At 36.0% G+C, this 15,945-nt stretch overlaps 2 protein-coding genes and 1 non-coding gene across 3 annotated transcripts; 2 read left to right on the top strand and 1 right to left on the bottom strand.

Moving 5' to 3' along the window:
• Positions 1-6,303: 6,303 nt before the first annotated feature.
• On the top strand, positions 6,304-7,044 carry LOC139893123 (histone H3.3-like). The gene is made up of 4 exons (XM_071876262.1): positions 6,304-6,375; positions 6,492-6,568; positions 6,653-6,743; positions 6,858-7,044. Exons 1-4 carry the CDS (start codon positions 6,304-6,306, stop codon positions 7,026-7,028), a joined length of 411 nt encoding a protein of 136 aa, XP_071732363.1. The 3' UTR covers positions 7,029-7,044.
• Positions 7,045-8,278: 1,234 nt separating this feature from the next.
• On the bottom strand, positions 8,279-11,169 carry LOC139889733 (cytochrome c oxidase subunit 6b-1-like). The gene is made up of 5 exons (XM_071872668.1): positions 11,062-11,169; positions 9,423-9,551; positions 9,224-9,306; positions 8,741-8,822; positions 8,279-8,332 (listed from the first exon to the last, which is right to left on the bottom strand). Exons 1-5 carry the CDS (start codon positions 11,167-11,169, stop codon positions 8,279-8,281), a joined length of 456 nt encoding a protein of 151 aa, XP_071728769.1.
• Positions 10,289-10,374, top strand: TRNAM-CAU (transfer RNA methionine (anticodon CAU)). The gene is given in 2 exon segments: positions 10,289-10,326; positions 10,339-10,374. It is a non-coding gene; the product is annotated as a tRNA-Met (tRNA).
• Positions 11,170-15,945: the final 4,776 nt, after the last annotated feature.

Here is a 15,945-nt window from a genome sequence, read left to right as displayed (position 1 = left end):
CTGTTTAACGACAAAATTTAGCATACAAGCATGCATAAATATATATACTCGAGCACTAGACATGGATACACAATTAATGTATAAAAGATAAAAATATGAGTGCTTACGTATCAATATTGAGATTCAATATTGTAGGAAAGTACGTAGATGCAACAGAGATGATAAACACTAGATTTGATTCACAAATATACCCTCGAACATTACCCATAACCTCCTTGACAATAACTCATAATTTCCTTAGCTCTATCCCGCTCAAAAACCCATTTTGAAGGTGACACGCTTATAACCTCGTCGTAGTATTTTAGGTATATATACTACTAATAATAATATTATAATAAGATTAATAATAATAATATTAATCTTAATAATAATAATAATAATAATAATAATAATAATAATAATAATAATAATAATAATAATAATAATAATAATAATATAAAAAAAAAATAATACAGAGGAATGAATCGAGCTTTTATAGTATGTGGCCTGCGACAGTACCTCATGCGATCGCATGAGTTTTCAGTGTTTTTGACATGCGATCGCATGGCCGCCTTATCCTGTTTTTGTTTGCTAGTTCGTCGACATCAAATAGTGTGTACTGTAGCAAATAGTGTTTATTGTAGCAAATAGTATTTTACTGTAGCAAATAGTGTTTTACTGTAGCAATAGTGTTACTGTAGCAAATCACTGTAGCAAGTCGTTTTCACTGTAGCACTGTAGCAAAATAGTGTTTTACTGTAGTAAATAGTGTTTTACTGTAGCAAATAGTGTTTTACAGTAGGAAAGTCATTTTACTGTAGCAAATAGTATTTTACGGTAGGAAAGTCGTTTTTACTTGTACATATATATATACACATACATATAATTGTTCATGAATCGTCGAGAGCAGTCAAATGTAATTTAATACATGAAACAGTTCTAAAATTTTAAGATTCAACTTCATAGACTTTGCTTATCGTGTCGGAAACATTAAATCATTTAAAGATAAAGTTTAAATTTGGTCAGAAATTTTCGGGTAATCACAGGTTTCAAAGTTGCTCCTTCAGATTCTAGTTTATTTGTGAAACAAGATCAAGGAAAACTAGCCATAGTGCTAGTATATGTGGATGACTTAATCATCATGGGAGATCACTATGAGGAGATCCAAAGAACAAGAGAGAATCTGTCTATCAGATTTCATATGAAGGAGCTTGGAGAACTCAAACATTTTCTTGGACTCGAAATAGAGCAGAAAAGAGAAGGATTATTTTTGGGACAACAGAAATATGCGCGAGATCTTTTACAAAAGTACGGAATGCTTAATTGCAAACCTATCTCAACTCCGATGGATCCGAATACAAAACTACGAGCAGATGAAGGAAAAAGTCTTCAAGATGTTACCATGTATCGAAAGATGGTCGAAAGTCTTATTTATCTCATACTAAGCTGGCCAGACATATCTTATGCAGTTGGAGTGGTTACATGAGCAATCCGAAGAAGCCTCACCTTGATGTTATACGACGCATCTTAAGGTATGTTAAAGGCACTATCAACTTTGGTATTTTATACAAGAAAACAAAAGAATGTCATGTGACTGGATATTATGACGCCGATTACGCTGGAGACTATGATACACGACGGTCAACAACTGGATACATGTTTAGTCTTGGATCAGGAGTAACATCATGGTGCAGCAAGAGACAACCAACAGTATCCTTGTCAAGCACTGAAGCAGAATATCGATCGGCATCATCAGCAACACAAGAAATTACATGGTTGAAACAACTAATGGAAGATCTTCATCAATCAACAGACTATCACGTAGAGCTTTTCTGCGATAACCTATCAGGTATTCGATTAGCAGAAAATCCAGTCTTTCATGCGAGAACAAAACATATAGAAGTGCACTATCACTATGTTCGCGAAAAGGTTCTTGAAGGGGAGATCAAGATGGTGCCAACAAATACAGATGAACAAGTTGCAGATATATTCACCAAGAGCCTAAGTAAACCGAAATTTACAAAATTCAGAGAAGCACTTGGAATGGTCTGCAAGACATCGTTGGAAGAAAATTTGCATTGAGGGGGAGTGTTAAAATACAATGCAAATTTAGAATAATATAGAATTAGTAAATGTATATGAGTAAAATATCTAGATATTAATATATGTATATGGATAATATCTAGATATTAAAATGTAAAAGAAAAATCTAGAAGTTGTGTAAGGAGTGAGTAAGTGAAGTGTGAAGTAGAGAAGAAGTAAGAAGTGAAGAAGAGTTAGAAGTAGAAGTTGTGAAGAAGTAAGAGTGTGAGTTGAGTCCATAATATTGTAATTGTTTCTTTGTATTAATAAAAGTGTTCTTTGTTAAGTTTCCCGGTTAAGCCTTAGTTTGTGTTTAAGTTCTTAGTGCACTTGTGTTATTTTTATTATATGGTCGGCTCTGCCGCCTAAGTGATATATGGTCGGTTATACCGCCTGAATGATATATGGTCGACACTGTCGCCTAAGTATTATTGTGCACTAAGGATTCGTAAAATTAAAGGTTAACCAACGTCAAAGTGTTGGTGTAGTGAGTGAGTATAACCTAGGTCCTCTATAGTGGGTGTGTTGGGCTCGTCAAAGCTTCCAACAAATACTTCCCTTAACCCCAGAATACCTACTTATCTGTGTACCTTTTATATGGTATTCATCATGAATTCATTCTGCACTAATAATTTATAACGTAGCTAACCCTATATAAGATTATTACAATCTTGTACACCTTATAGATCTTATGACTGATTCGCTAATTGACACAAAATGGGTCACGCTATTATCATCTATCTATAGTTTCTATTATATTGCTAAAATGATGATGTCATAATTAGACTAATTTCTTTGTTAAGAAAAAATCAAAAAGAAAAAGAAAAAAATCTAAGCATGGTGAGTGATGTCATTAATCTAAATAATTTTAAATTAAAATTAACTCTTATTAATAATTAATTTAATTATTAAAATTAAATAATTTTAAATCATTGTAATTAATTATTTTGAATTTGGTACGAGAATGTATAAAGTTAGGCAGAAGGAAACCAATTTTATATTTATATTTTTAATTTACACTTTTAAAATAAAATGACAACTAATATTATCTTTTATGATTGGATGAGGATTGTTTAATATGCATTTTAGGTGTTTGATGAAATGTTCATCTGACGAGTTTCTTAGTCGGACTATATGATTCCACGGGTCATTAAACTAAATAACTTTAACATTTACGTTCACTTAATACCTAAAACATATCATTAAACTGTTTCATTTAAACAAACCCGTGGTTCCACGAATCATTTCACTAGATGAGGATTGTTTAATATGCATTTTAGGTGTTTGATGAAATGTTCATCTAACGAGTTTCTTAGTCGGACTATATGATTCCACGGGTCATTAAACTAAATAACTTTAACATTTACGTTCACTTAATACCTAAAACATATCATTAAACTGTTTCATTTAAACAAACTCGTGGTTCCACGGGTCATTTCACTAGTAAAACATTAAAAGTGTATGATGTTAAACATGATTTTAACGTGAATAAAAAAGAGCAAAATTAACATGTGTATAATGTGCCTCAAATCAAAGTCCTCGCAATACCCAGATTACAACCCCAAGTGTTACACGTGCACTGTCATGGTAATACCATTTGCGCAGCCTATGTGCATTAGCCTTTGTACTGTTCGAACGCAATACCCACCAAATCAGCCCTTGTTTAGCAGACTTGCAATCACTTATCTGTTGTGAGTCACATTTAATGTGCTGTTTGTTTGTTGCGGGTCATTCAGCCTCACACATTTTATGTTGCAATCACTCTGCTTAGGTTGAATAATAGCTCTTGTGTCTGCTCAAATGATGAACAATTTATCATGTGCGAGCACAATAGACACATGCTTCGCTGTTGATTTTGCAGCCCCTTCATTGCCTGATCGGCTTGAGTGTTGTCATAAAAATAACCTTTATTTCGTGCAATTCTTGAGGAATAGTTGCAGAAACATTTATCGCAGCCTTGGCGTAGCTTTTGTGCAGTTTTCAAAGCTCGTTTATTTCATGATTCATGGTTAATTTAGTTACTTCTTGGGCATTATTTGCAGTCATTATTCAACGACTAATTACATGTTATTTGTGATTGATTTGCTGATTTTTTGACACAATATGCAGTTGATCCATACTAGATATGCAGTTGCACTGACATTAATTAAAGGTTTTGTAATCTACATTGTAGTAAAATTTTAAAGACTTACTGCTACATTTCACAGCTGATTTGCAGCAGCCTTTGTATAGTATTTTCGGCTAATTGGTATTCGTCTTTTTCGCTGCATAATTGTGTTTCGAGTATTGCCTCAACAACAGTTATTGTTCGGCTTGAGAGAAGCCTTTACCAGACCTTTATGACCAGGGGAGGATCTATGAAGGGGCAACCGGTGTCAGCCGCCGCCGCCAGCTAAATAAAATATTTTAATGTAATTATATGTTAAAGTATGGCGTTTAGTATTTTTTTTTTTTTTTTTTTTTTTTGTGTTAAATTTCAACATTTTGCCCCGTCTTTTTGTTTTCTACAACATTTTAATGTTTCGCACTTGTCGAAAAAATGTCATCTGCCACTATTTATGACGATCAATTGCAACACGTGCAAACCTCAAGATGGCATGATTTGCAAGTCTTTGAGTAGTCACGTTCAAGCCATGTTTGCTTTATATATAATCATATTATCATCAGTTATGATGCTTGCAGGATTATAAGCTCAAACACGACCCCTTGTGTTACTCGTTATAAGTACGAGTGTTGTTATGAAAATGGATCTGCTCTGTTTGAAGGAAACCAACCTTTGAGCCTTCCCAAATGGTGTACAATATATTATGCGCAAGGTTATGTGCTAAGATGAAATTTGATTTGATTGGGACCTCAAATACAGTTTTTGTATGCCTGGCAAACGGAACGAGATGGGTCGTGTTAGGTCAATGATCAAATGGGTTTGGGTCGTTACATGTCATGGATCGAAACGGGTCATGAGTCGAAATGAGTCGGAATTAAAATGGGTCGAACGGGTTGGGTCGAGACCCGGGTCGGGTTGGGTCAAGACCCGGGTCGGTTGAGTCGGGCTAGTAAAATTGTTCTTATATGTATTTTTTGATGTATCTCTTCCGAACATGCGCCCCGAAAAAGGCGCATCAAAAACGCGTCTCGAAAAAGGCGCGTCGAATACACGAGTAAAAACGCGCATAAAAAACATGCGACGAAACCGCGCTCGAAAACGGGCATCCAAAACGCGCGTCGAAAACGCGCCTCGAAAACATGCGATGAAAAGAATAGGCGTAAAAAACGTGCGACGAAAACATGGGATGAAAACGCGCCCCGAAACTGGGCGTCGAATGGAAATCTAATTACTATATATAGAAAAAAAACGATTTTAACCGTTAGTCAAATGAAATTCTATTTTGATTTTCGATTTGAATTTGCTTCAGTTTTCGGTTTCCCTTTCAAAATTTCAAAATGGAATAAATCATAGAGACTGAATACCGAACCGATGAAAAATCCTAGTTGAAATCATATTTCAATTACAATTTTGTGTTCGTATTATATAAGAACGGATCAAGCTAAACGGAAAAGGTTTTTTCTTTTCTGTCCGTTTAAATGTGTACAATTTTGTTTTCTTTTTTGTCCGTTTAAATGAGTATATAGTTCAATATTCGTATTACATAATTAATCATAAAACAAAAATCAACCAATAAGAAGAGAGTATTTGTGTTCCGATCCGACTAGTGCACTCTTACGATACATATTAAACGTCAAACAGTCAAACATCAAACACATAGTTATCCAATTATTACCGTCAGATCCACCGATACAATAGAAGAAGACCCTATAAATACCGTCTTATTAATTTTACTCGTATTTTCATTCGCTTCAGTTTTATTCATCTCCTCATTCGCAACCCATACAGATTTCATTTTAAGGTATCGTCTTTCTACTTTTTATTTTATATTTTTAAGAAGACCCCTAGTTAATGCAGTTATTGAGACATATTGGTCCAGTGGTACCCGGCCCAAATGATCTTTGGCCCTACGCATGTAAAGATGGAAAGGAATAACTATGCAGACTCGAATCCGGGTCCTGACATGCTGTAGGGGTTTAATGGTGATGGTGTTTCGCCATGCTCCAGTGGCATACGGGGTGCGGCTGGATGGTTTAACATAGTCAACACAGGGCTAACATGTCCCTGCCGATACACATGTTTTTGGAAAGGAATATGTTTTTATTGTTATTCATGTATCAAAAATTTCATAATCGTAGATGGCTCGTACCAAACAAACTGCTCGTAAATCAACAGGAGGAAAAGCCCCCAGGAAGCAACTTGCCACCAAGGTATATATTCCTTTTCCCATATAATTAAGTTGGTGGATGAAACTTACTCTTTGCTTATACAAGTCTTAAATATATTTATCTGCAAAATCATTAAAACCGTTGTATTTATATGATAGGCTGCTCGAAAGTCGGCTCCAACCACAGGAGGTGTGAAGAAGCCTCACAGATACAGACCAGGAACTGTTGCTCTACGGTTCGTGACTAATTGTGTTGATTCATATCTCACTTTTTTATACAATTTGGATATGTTTTGACTTTGTGTATATATGTAATGCAGTGAGATTCGTAAGTACCAGAAGAGTACCGAGCTTCTGATCAGGAAGTTGCCTTTCCAAAGGCTAGTTCGTGAAATTGCACAAGACTTTAAGGTGAATTTGAATGCTATTTAATTCGAATTTTTAATTTTAATAATGGGGTATTTATATTTATTATTGTGTTGTGAAGATTTTTATTAAATGGTTGTGAATGAATGTTTGTTGCAGACGGACTTGCGTTTTCAGAGTCATGCTGTGTTGGCACTGCAAGAAGCAGCAGAGGCGTACTTGGTGGGATTGTTTGAAAATACCAATTTATGTGCGATTCATGCCAAACGTGTGACAATCATGCCTAAAGATATTCAGCTTTCCAGGAGGATTAGGGGAGAGAGGGCTTGATTATTTCAAAGTGATAGTAAAGATATTTCAATGGATGATATGAAATTATAGTTTATTTTGTTTTTAAGTAGTATGTTCTGGCTTTCAAAGCTTGGTTGGAATCATAAATCTTATGATACGTTGATGGATGGATATTGTCTGTGTTCATCATATACACTAAAATGAAGTCCTGTTTGTGTGCTGCACCTTCAATTGAACCGGTTGTAAGATCTTAAAATGGCACAGGTGCAAATCCTGCACGATTACTGTAAAACAGCAAACTTGCAATCAAGCAAACGATGAATAAAAACCACTCCCAAAACAGAAGCTAGTACCAGCAAAGTATACAACACTAAATTGTCCCATCTTTCATAATATGCTATGGAATAAAGTTGTTCATGCCCAATTTCAAGGTTGAAAAATCGAGTCTTTTGGAACGTGCTTTTATATTTAAATATAATTATTTATAAATATTTAATATATAAAATTTATAAAAGTAAATGATTTAAAAATAAAATGATGTGGTTCCTTCGTGTTCAGGATGATCGGATGAGAGATCCCCTCCGACTTTGACATGACTTTTGACCATTACCCGACTTATTAAACGTTTTTCTTCGAATTGTGATAGGCTAGTCACCAAACCGCCACATAGGCTGACACAAGCTCCGTTTGCATCCATGCCCAATTCTGACCCATACTGCAGTCATAACAATCTATTTGAGCCCCCATATATTAGCTACTTTCACAACATTTTGACTTCTTGACCCTCAAAATCAAACTTGAGTCTTGTATAATATTTTGCTGGATTGCTTATATCATAAGTAGACCTTACTATCTTATGAATCAACCTCTTATTTCCTTCAATCCCAATGAAAATTATAAACCATGTTTATGTATGTATCTTTTGAGAATTATTTGAAATATGAAATTCATGCAACATGTTTTGAGAACTGTATTGAAAATCAGCAACTACAAATCATGAATAAATCCACTGTTGTTAAAGTATGGTAGTCAAGCAAAACATTCCGTACTCGACATATGGTTCGAATTCAACCTTTAACTACTAATGATCCATAATGATTATTAGCAAAGGATCTTATGTTCAAACATTGAGAATGAAAATTTGCAAAGCAACCACAACCTAGATTATGTTTCTAAACTTGACTTCTCCAAACTGAACTAAATAGCTTATTAATTCACTAGTGTGATGCTGATGCATACTTGATGCACCATAAATCTCTAATGCAAAATAGGCAGCAGCAATCATGCTTCTACAACGGACCTGGAAACGTGCCATTCTCTCTTTGTTCATTCCATCGGTCTACCTGCATACATTATATAGGATCACGTTTGCAACAAAGATATAACTATTTGATTTATATAATAATTAGGGTAGACGACAAATCCAACAGGTTTATAACATCCCAAAATATTGTTGCAAAAACAATTTGATGATATCCACAAGATTCCAGTTGTTCTACAGTTAATCCTTTTTCAAAAAAAAAAAAAAAAAAAAAAAAAAAAAAAAATATATATATATATTTATAAAATAAAAAATCTTAAACATTTGATGCCTAGCAAAAAAATTAAAAAATCAAGCACCTCTAAATACACCCAGCATGTTTTAGAGCTTGTTTGCTCAATGCAATTATACATAACATAACATTGATGATAAATTGGCCCTAAAAAGATTATCTTGAAGGGCAGTTTTAAAATTTATGAAGAGCACATACCCATTCGCCTGGGCAAAGTGACCGATAGTATTTTGCAAATTTATCACATTCTGGAGCACCTTCCCCCTTCGCTGCTACACACCTGACATAACAAGATCCATTTTGTGGGTCCCATAAATATTGGATGGCGGTACAAAACAATGAAATCTAATTTGTTGAAGCATATTGCAAAACTGGATAGTTAGGGTCAACACGAGTAAGTTATCGTATTGGGCAGAAATGGATTGGCTATTGAACAGCCAAACATATTCTGGCCGGCCCTCGTAGTGTGGATGGAGGATGAAGGAAGAACACCTTACTTCTTTCAAAAGACGGAAACAGAGTCATTTTTTCCCACTAGCCTAACTAATGATTTTACCTCACTTTGTTGTGTTGTATAGACAAGCCTGACTTATGGTACAAACAACATGTATAGATAACTTATCGGTAATCGGCAGAATTGTCCTTTGTTGCTATAAATTAAACACATGAAATAAGATTCACCTGTGATACTCGACATATCGTGTAAAGCAGTGTCTGCTTTGATTTGTAGTTGGAAATCGATAGTCTGCAGGTGCCGTCTCAAGCTATAACAAAAAACAATTGTATCAAAATGAAAACTTGAACCAACATTATAATATTAGTGAACTATCTATTAGACTGTATATATGTTTATGTTTATTTTTTATTATTACGATGGTACCTTAATCTCTGGTGTTTCATGTTGATCATTAGTTTGTTCACTTTCATCATTACTTTCATCATTAGCAGGTGGTGGGGCCTCATCAGAGGTGACCTTAGCAGCCTCTGTCTCCTCCTTAAGAAGATAATCCTGCACTCAAAAGTCACAACGCAATTTTCGCAACAAATTTACCATGTCATAAAAAAACATTCATTCATTTTAAACATTTATGACAGATTCTCTTATCTCAGAATCCATGTTGTTCCTCTTTTGCTTTTGTCTTAATTATTAAAAACAATGTTTTGCAAACCATTTTAATAAAATTATTAATTAATATGAATATTACTTGCGCGAGAGACTAAACATTACGTTAAGATTTATTGATATTATGATTATTAATGTACTGTATTATTATTATAATAATTTTTCTTCCCGAAACTAGATAAAAATCGAATAGAAACGTAATAATTATGCGAAATTAAAACAATGAACGATAATTATTTGATTCATTACGTTTAATTGAACAGAACCTTATATAGATGACAGATCAAAACTAGAAACGAAAATGAACTTTTGATCAGAGACAGAATTAAGCACGTGCAAAAAGAAAACAACATGAAGAAGAGAGAACGTTACCTTTGATAGAGAACTTTTATTATCAGATTCAGCCATTACTTTTGAGTGATCGATCGAATTGAATTGAGGTTTCTAGCAGCTACTCAGAACTTCAGTCGAAAAATATGGGTTACCTTTTGTTTGTTATGATGATTAAAATAAAATTGTAAGTTATTACTCGTAACTCGATAACTATAACTATCATTAGTAGTTAGTTTAAATGAATGTTTAATTTAATATAAAAATGATTGGATATCTAGACTTAGCATCAAGGGGTGGTGGCGCAGTTGGCTAGCGCGTAGGTCTCATAGCTAAAAGAGTGATCCTGAGGTCGAGAGTTCGAGCCTCTCTCACCCCATAATTTTTATATTGTTATGAATATACGGATGGTTATTGTTTTTTTCCCGTCAAAAATGATCCCTACGATTTACACTTGAATCAAATTAAGTATTGCATAAAAAACACCAATTATACTATGTTATTTATTCATCTGCATCCAAGTATTATTTTAAAAATAATTAGTAGCATTCCTATCGGTTTTGAGAAAGAAATTTGAGTAGCCACAACATGGGTGTGGGTGTCCTTAATTTGTGTGTAAGTTTTCGGTGAGATCGATGATTTGAGCGTTATTATGATTTTTAGAAATGTCTTCGGCTCATCACTTTTTCACCATCAAATACAAGTCGACAACATCCTTCTGATTAATCTTTTTTATTGGAGTCGGATGTAGACACGAGTATTAACGTTTCCATGGTTTGTTTGGTATTTGTGTTGCATATGTTCGATGTAATTGCTTCTACTTCAATAGGTAGTAGTTCAAATAGATTGTATGGAGTATGAATTGTAACTCAATTTGATCAATTCTCATTTAGTTTATGTTTTTCGTTGGAAAAAATACATACGGCGAATGAAGTATCTTTAATCTTTAATTTATTTATATAACACAATAATAGCGGCATAGTTGCACAAATTGAAACAAGGACCGCTTCCCTTTCTCTCTCCAACCTATTTTCTCTCCAACAGTATTCAAACCCTAGCCGCAAACACCTTCATTCAGCCGCTCCGGCCTCCGGCACCTCGCCGGAGGTCCGGTTTCTTCCTTTTTCGTGTTTTTCTTCCTCTCATCTCTCAGATCCGTCCCTTCGCCATCCATTTTGACGGAGTTTTGTTGTTCCGGTTGTCTGACTGCTTCTTCTCCGGCGACAGGCGGCGAGTTCACGTGGTCCTCACATGAACTCTGTTTTCCGGTGATTTTGTAAGTTTCTTTTCCGGTTCAACTTTCTTTGTTGTTTATGGCTTTCGGTTTTACTTTTGTGTTGCTCGACCATCGTCGGTTTTACCACAGCTCTTGATGGTAGGCGGCGAACTCCTCTAGGAGTTCTACCATCGTGCGTAATGGTGTCATACGGCCTTTTGTTTTGGTCTTTGCTCCGGCCGACGGTTTCTGTTCTTTTTTGTTTTCTTTTTTATAAAATGGCGTTTGTATTGGCCGGTGGGGTGATTTGGTTACTGGGTTTCTAGGCTGAATTGTTTTTCCGGTTGCTCTTCGTCGGGTCCCTCTCCTTTTGTTCCGGTTTGTTTCTGTCCTGGACTCCTGGTGCCGCAATCCGACCGGAATTCGGCTTGGTTGCTCTTGTGTTGCCGTTGTTGTTTTGTATGGTGCTAGTCGGTGTTCTTGTATCTTAACCGGCCCACGGATGGTTTCTTGTCTAGTCCTTGTGTCGTCGCTTTTCACACTTTTCACTCGTTCCATCTTTCCCGTCGTCGCGCCTTGTTCGGGTGGGGTCGACGTCGTTGCCGACGTCACCGTCTTTTCGGTTTCGGAAAATTGAAGTATTCTGAGGTGGTTTCTCGGGGTTTTTCTACTGCCCGAATGGTAAATTACAGTGCTCAACAATGCTCGGACTTCATGGGTTTTTGGTGGGTTCTTCCAGGTATTTTTTGGTTTCGGGAGATCGCTTCGGTTGCTGGCCTCGGGTTAGGTGTTCTTGGGTTTCCCGGTGTGTGGTTCGATTCTGTTTGACTGTCGTTTGGCCTTTGCTGACAGGGAGGGTTAGTTGGCTTGACTTGAAGGCTTCGGGACTCTGTTCGTTTAGCTTTCAGGTTTTGGCATGCTGGTGGTCATTAGCGGGGGTTTGGATCTTACTCGGGGTAGTATGTATTTAGGTCTTGTGCTCACTGGGATTACGAATTCAAGGATTTTCTACTACTTGGTTTATGGTTGGTCATTTATGGGTTTTGATGTATTTGTAGTTACGGGTATTGTAATTTATATCACGAGTACTGTTAGTCAATCACCGATTTTATGTACGGTCAATAGGCGTTGCTAGTTTAAACGCACAATGTACCACAGATCATTTGATCTGCATAAGTTGTAACCTCTTGATCATTCGATCTTTTATATATATATATATATATATATATATATATATATATATATATATATATATATATATATATATATATATATATATATATATATATATATATATATATATATATTTCGCCAAAAAAAAGCGGCATATTTGCACATTATTGTCACAACGCTAATATCAGCGAGAATAAACTATAGAACTACAACGTGATAATATGTTGATCACCCAACCATAAATCATTGATCGATGACATATTTTGACTATATTAGATGATAAGAACCCATGAACTCATATTTCTGCAACACTTTTAGTTTCGTCATTTATGATTCACAAATAATACTCACGACATAATTCTGGATAATGACGTACGTCCCGCCATGGCCGTCACGTGCGACGCATGGCGTATCTCCTAGCTGGACACTTGGCTTCAGCTCCTGGCTAGATTACTGCCAAGTCAACTTTATATATCAAGCCACAATTATTTCTACGCTACGCCACCCGTAGCGTACCGTTAATCATTTGACTTGGTTAGCTCGGCTGCTCGCCCGTCAGACAAATTAGGAGAACGTGGAGTAGGTAGTGGGCATGATTAGAGGATTCCAGGAGTGGTAATCGTGGGTTAGTGGGCTAATGGTGGTTATCCTTGGTAACAGTCATCTTATGCCTATAAATACTACTCATAATCGCACATTCTAATCACTCTTCTAAGCTCACCTTGGAGGCTCGGCAACACCCTTCATATCCATCACGTTAACAGGAGGAACCCCTTCCGAAGGTTAGTCACTTCGCATCTTTGCACTCAGGTCAATTTTGGCTTGATCATTTGGCGCCATCCGTGGGACCGATTTGATCAACTCATACGAGATGACAGGAGGTTCCAACCCACCGCCAACTACCAATGCTGGCAAAGAACCGTAATGACCCTTTCAAACCTAATGACGATAACGCTCATGAAACCCCTAACGAAACCATCAAAGGCGTCAGACTGCAGTTTAATGCTGATGGGGATGAATCTGAGCAACAAGACCTAGAGGAGACAGAGACCAAGAGGGTTACGTTAGTCAACTCAAGCCCATCAACGGTGAGGAAGCCATACATTTCTTGGCCAAGGGAGGTTTTATCTTGCCTTAGCTCATGGCTAAAGGGGGCGAGAAGCGTACTGTCATGTCAAAAGCTCCGACCCGTGGTGCAACGTGCTCGCTGTCTGACACTGGTAAGAGTTCTGGCAAAACCCGAGAGGAGGCGCGAAAGGACTTAATTGAGAACTTGATTCTAGCCGCACCAGAATCCATGAGTGCTCAAGTCGAGCAGCCTGGCGTAGCGGACAACATGTTGAATAATTGGTACGCTATGATGAGAGACAACGTTAAGCGGACGTTTGAGGTTTCAGCGACGTCTGAGAAGTTTACTCTGGAGATAGCTACCCACCCACTGCCCGCGGTCCTCACTACTCCCCGATGTCAATACGCAGCACTGGGATAATCCCACAGCGTGCCACATGTTCCCGGGACAGCTCCAAGCCGTCGCGAGGGAGTGGTTCACCAAATTACCTGCCTTGAGCATAACCAGCCTCACGGACCTCAGAACTAAGTTCGTGCAACGTTTCCAGAACTTTAAGCGCACCGAACTGACCCACTTGGATGCGCACAGCATCAAGATGAGGCCGCGTGAATCCCTAATGAATTTTACTTCCCGCTTCACAGCGGAGTGCCAAAAGATCCCTGATCTGCCTGAATCACAGCAGATCTCCGCGTACATCATGGGAATCTGTCAAACTCTTCATTTATCGCTGGTGAAAGCGATGCGGCGTAAGCTGTAGTGACCCGAACTTTTCCATGTTTATATATATTAATTGAGATTGATATTTACATGATTAAATGTTTTCAACATGTTAAGCAATCAAACTTGTTAAGACTTGATTAATTGAAATATGTTTCATATAGACAATTGACCACCCAAGTTGACCGGTGATTCACGAACGTTAAAACTTGTAAAAAAAAAACTATATGATGACATATATATGGATATATATATAGTTAACATGATACTATTATAATTAAACATATCATTAAGTATATTAACAATGAACTACATATGTAAAAACAAGACTACTAACTTAATGATTTTTAAACGAGACATATATGTAACGATTATCGTTGTAAAGACATTTAATGTATATATATCATATTAAGAGATATTCATACATGATAATATCATGATAATATAATAATTTAAAATCTCATTTGATATTATAAACATTGGGTTAACAACATTTAACAAGATCGTTAACCTAAAGGTTTCAAAACAACACTTACATGTAACGACTAACGATGACTTAACGACTCAGTTAAAATGTATATACATGTAGTGTTTTAATATGTATTTATACACTTTTGAAAGACTTCAATACACTTATCAAAATACTTCTACTTAACAAAAATGCTTACAATTACATCCTCGTTCAGTTTCATCAACAATTCTACTCGTATGCACCCGTATTCGTACTCGTACAATACACAGCTTTTAGTTGTATGTACTATTGGTATATACACTCCAATGATCAGCTCTTAGCAGCCCATGTGAGTCACCTAACACATGTGGGAACCATCATTTGGCAACTAGCATGAAATATCTCATAAAATTACAAAAATATGAGTAATCATTCATGACTTATTTACATGAAAACAAAATAACATATCCTTTATATCTAATCCATACACCAACGACCAAAAACACCTACAAACACTTTCATTCTTCAATTTTCTTCATCTAATTGATCTCTCTCAAGTTCTATCTTCAAGTTCTAAGTGTTCTTCATAAATTCCAAAAGTTCTAGTTTCATAAAATCAAGAATACTTTCAAGTTTGCTAGCTCACTTCCAATCTTGTAAGGTGATCATCCAACCTCAAGAAATCTTTGTTTCTTACAGTAGGTTATCATTCTAATACAAGGTAATAATCATATTCAAACTTTGGTTCAATTTCTATAACTATAACAATCTTATTTCAAGTGATGATCTTACTTGAACTTGTTTTCGTGTCATGATTCTGCTTCAAGAACTTCGAGCCATCCAAGGATCCGTTGAAGCTAGATCCATTTTTCACTTTTCCAGTAGGTTTATCCAAGGAACTTAAGGTAGTAATGATGTTCATAACATCATTCAATTCATACATATAAAGCTATCTTATTCGAAGGTTTAAACTTGTAATCACTAGAACATAGTTTAGTTAATTCTAAACTTGTTCGCAAACAAAGGTTAATCCTTCTAACTTGACTTTTAAAATCAACTAAACACATGTTCTATATCTATATGATATGCTAACTTAATGATTTAAAACCTGGAGACACGAAAAACACCGTAAAACCGGATTTACGCCGTCGTAGTAACACCGCGGGCTGTTTTGGGTTAGTTAATTAAAAACTATGATAAACTTTGATTTAAAAGTTGTTATTCTGAGAAAACGATTTTTATTATGAACATGAAAATATATCCAAAAATTATGGTTAAACTCAAAGTGGAAGTATGTTTTCTAAAATGGTCATCTAGACGTCGT

This window comes from Rutidosis leptorrhynchoides, chromosome 2 (genome assembly GCF_046630445.1).
Source record: "Rutidosis leptorrhynchoides isolate AG116_Rl617_1_P2 chromosome 2, CSIRO_AGI_Rlap_v1, whole genome shotgun sequence".
Classification (NCBI taxonomy): Eukaryota; Viridiplantae; Streptophyta; class Magnoliopsida; order Asterales; family Asteraceae; genus Rutidosis; species Rutidosis leptorrhynchoides.
Note: the sequence above shows the minus strand (reverse complement) of the source record. Positions and strands in the feature narration are given on the sequence as shown.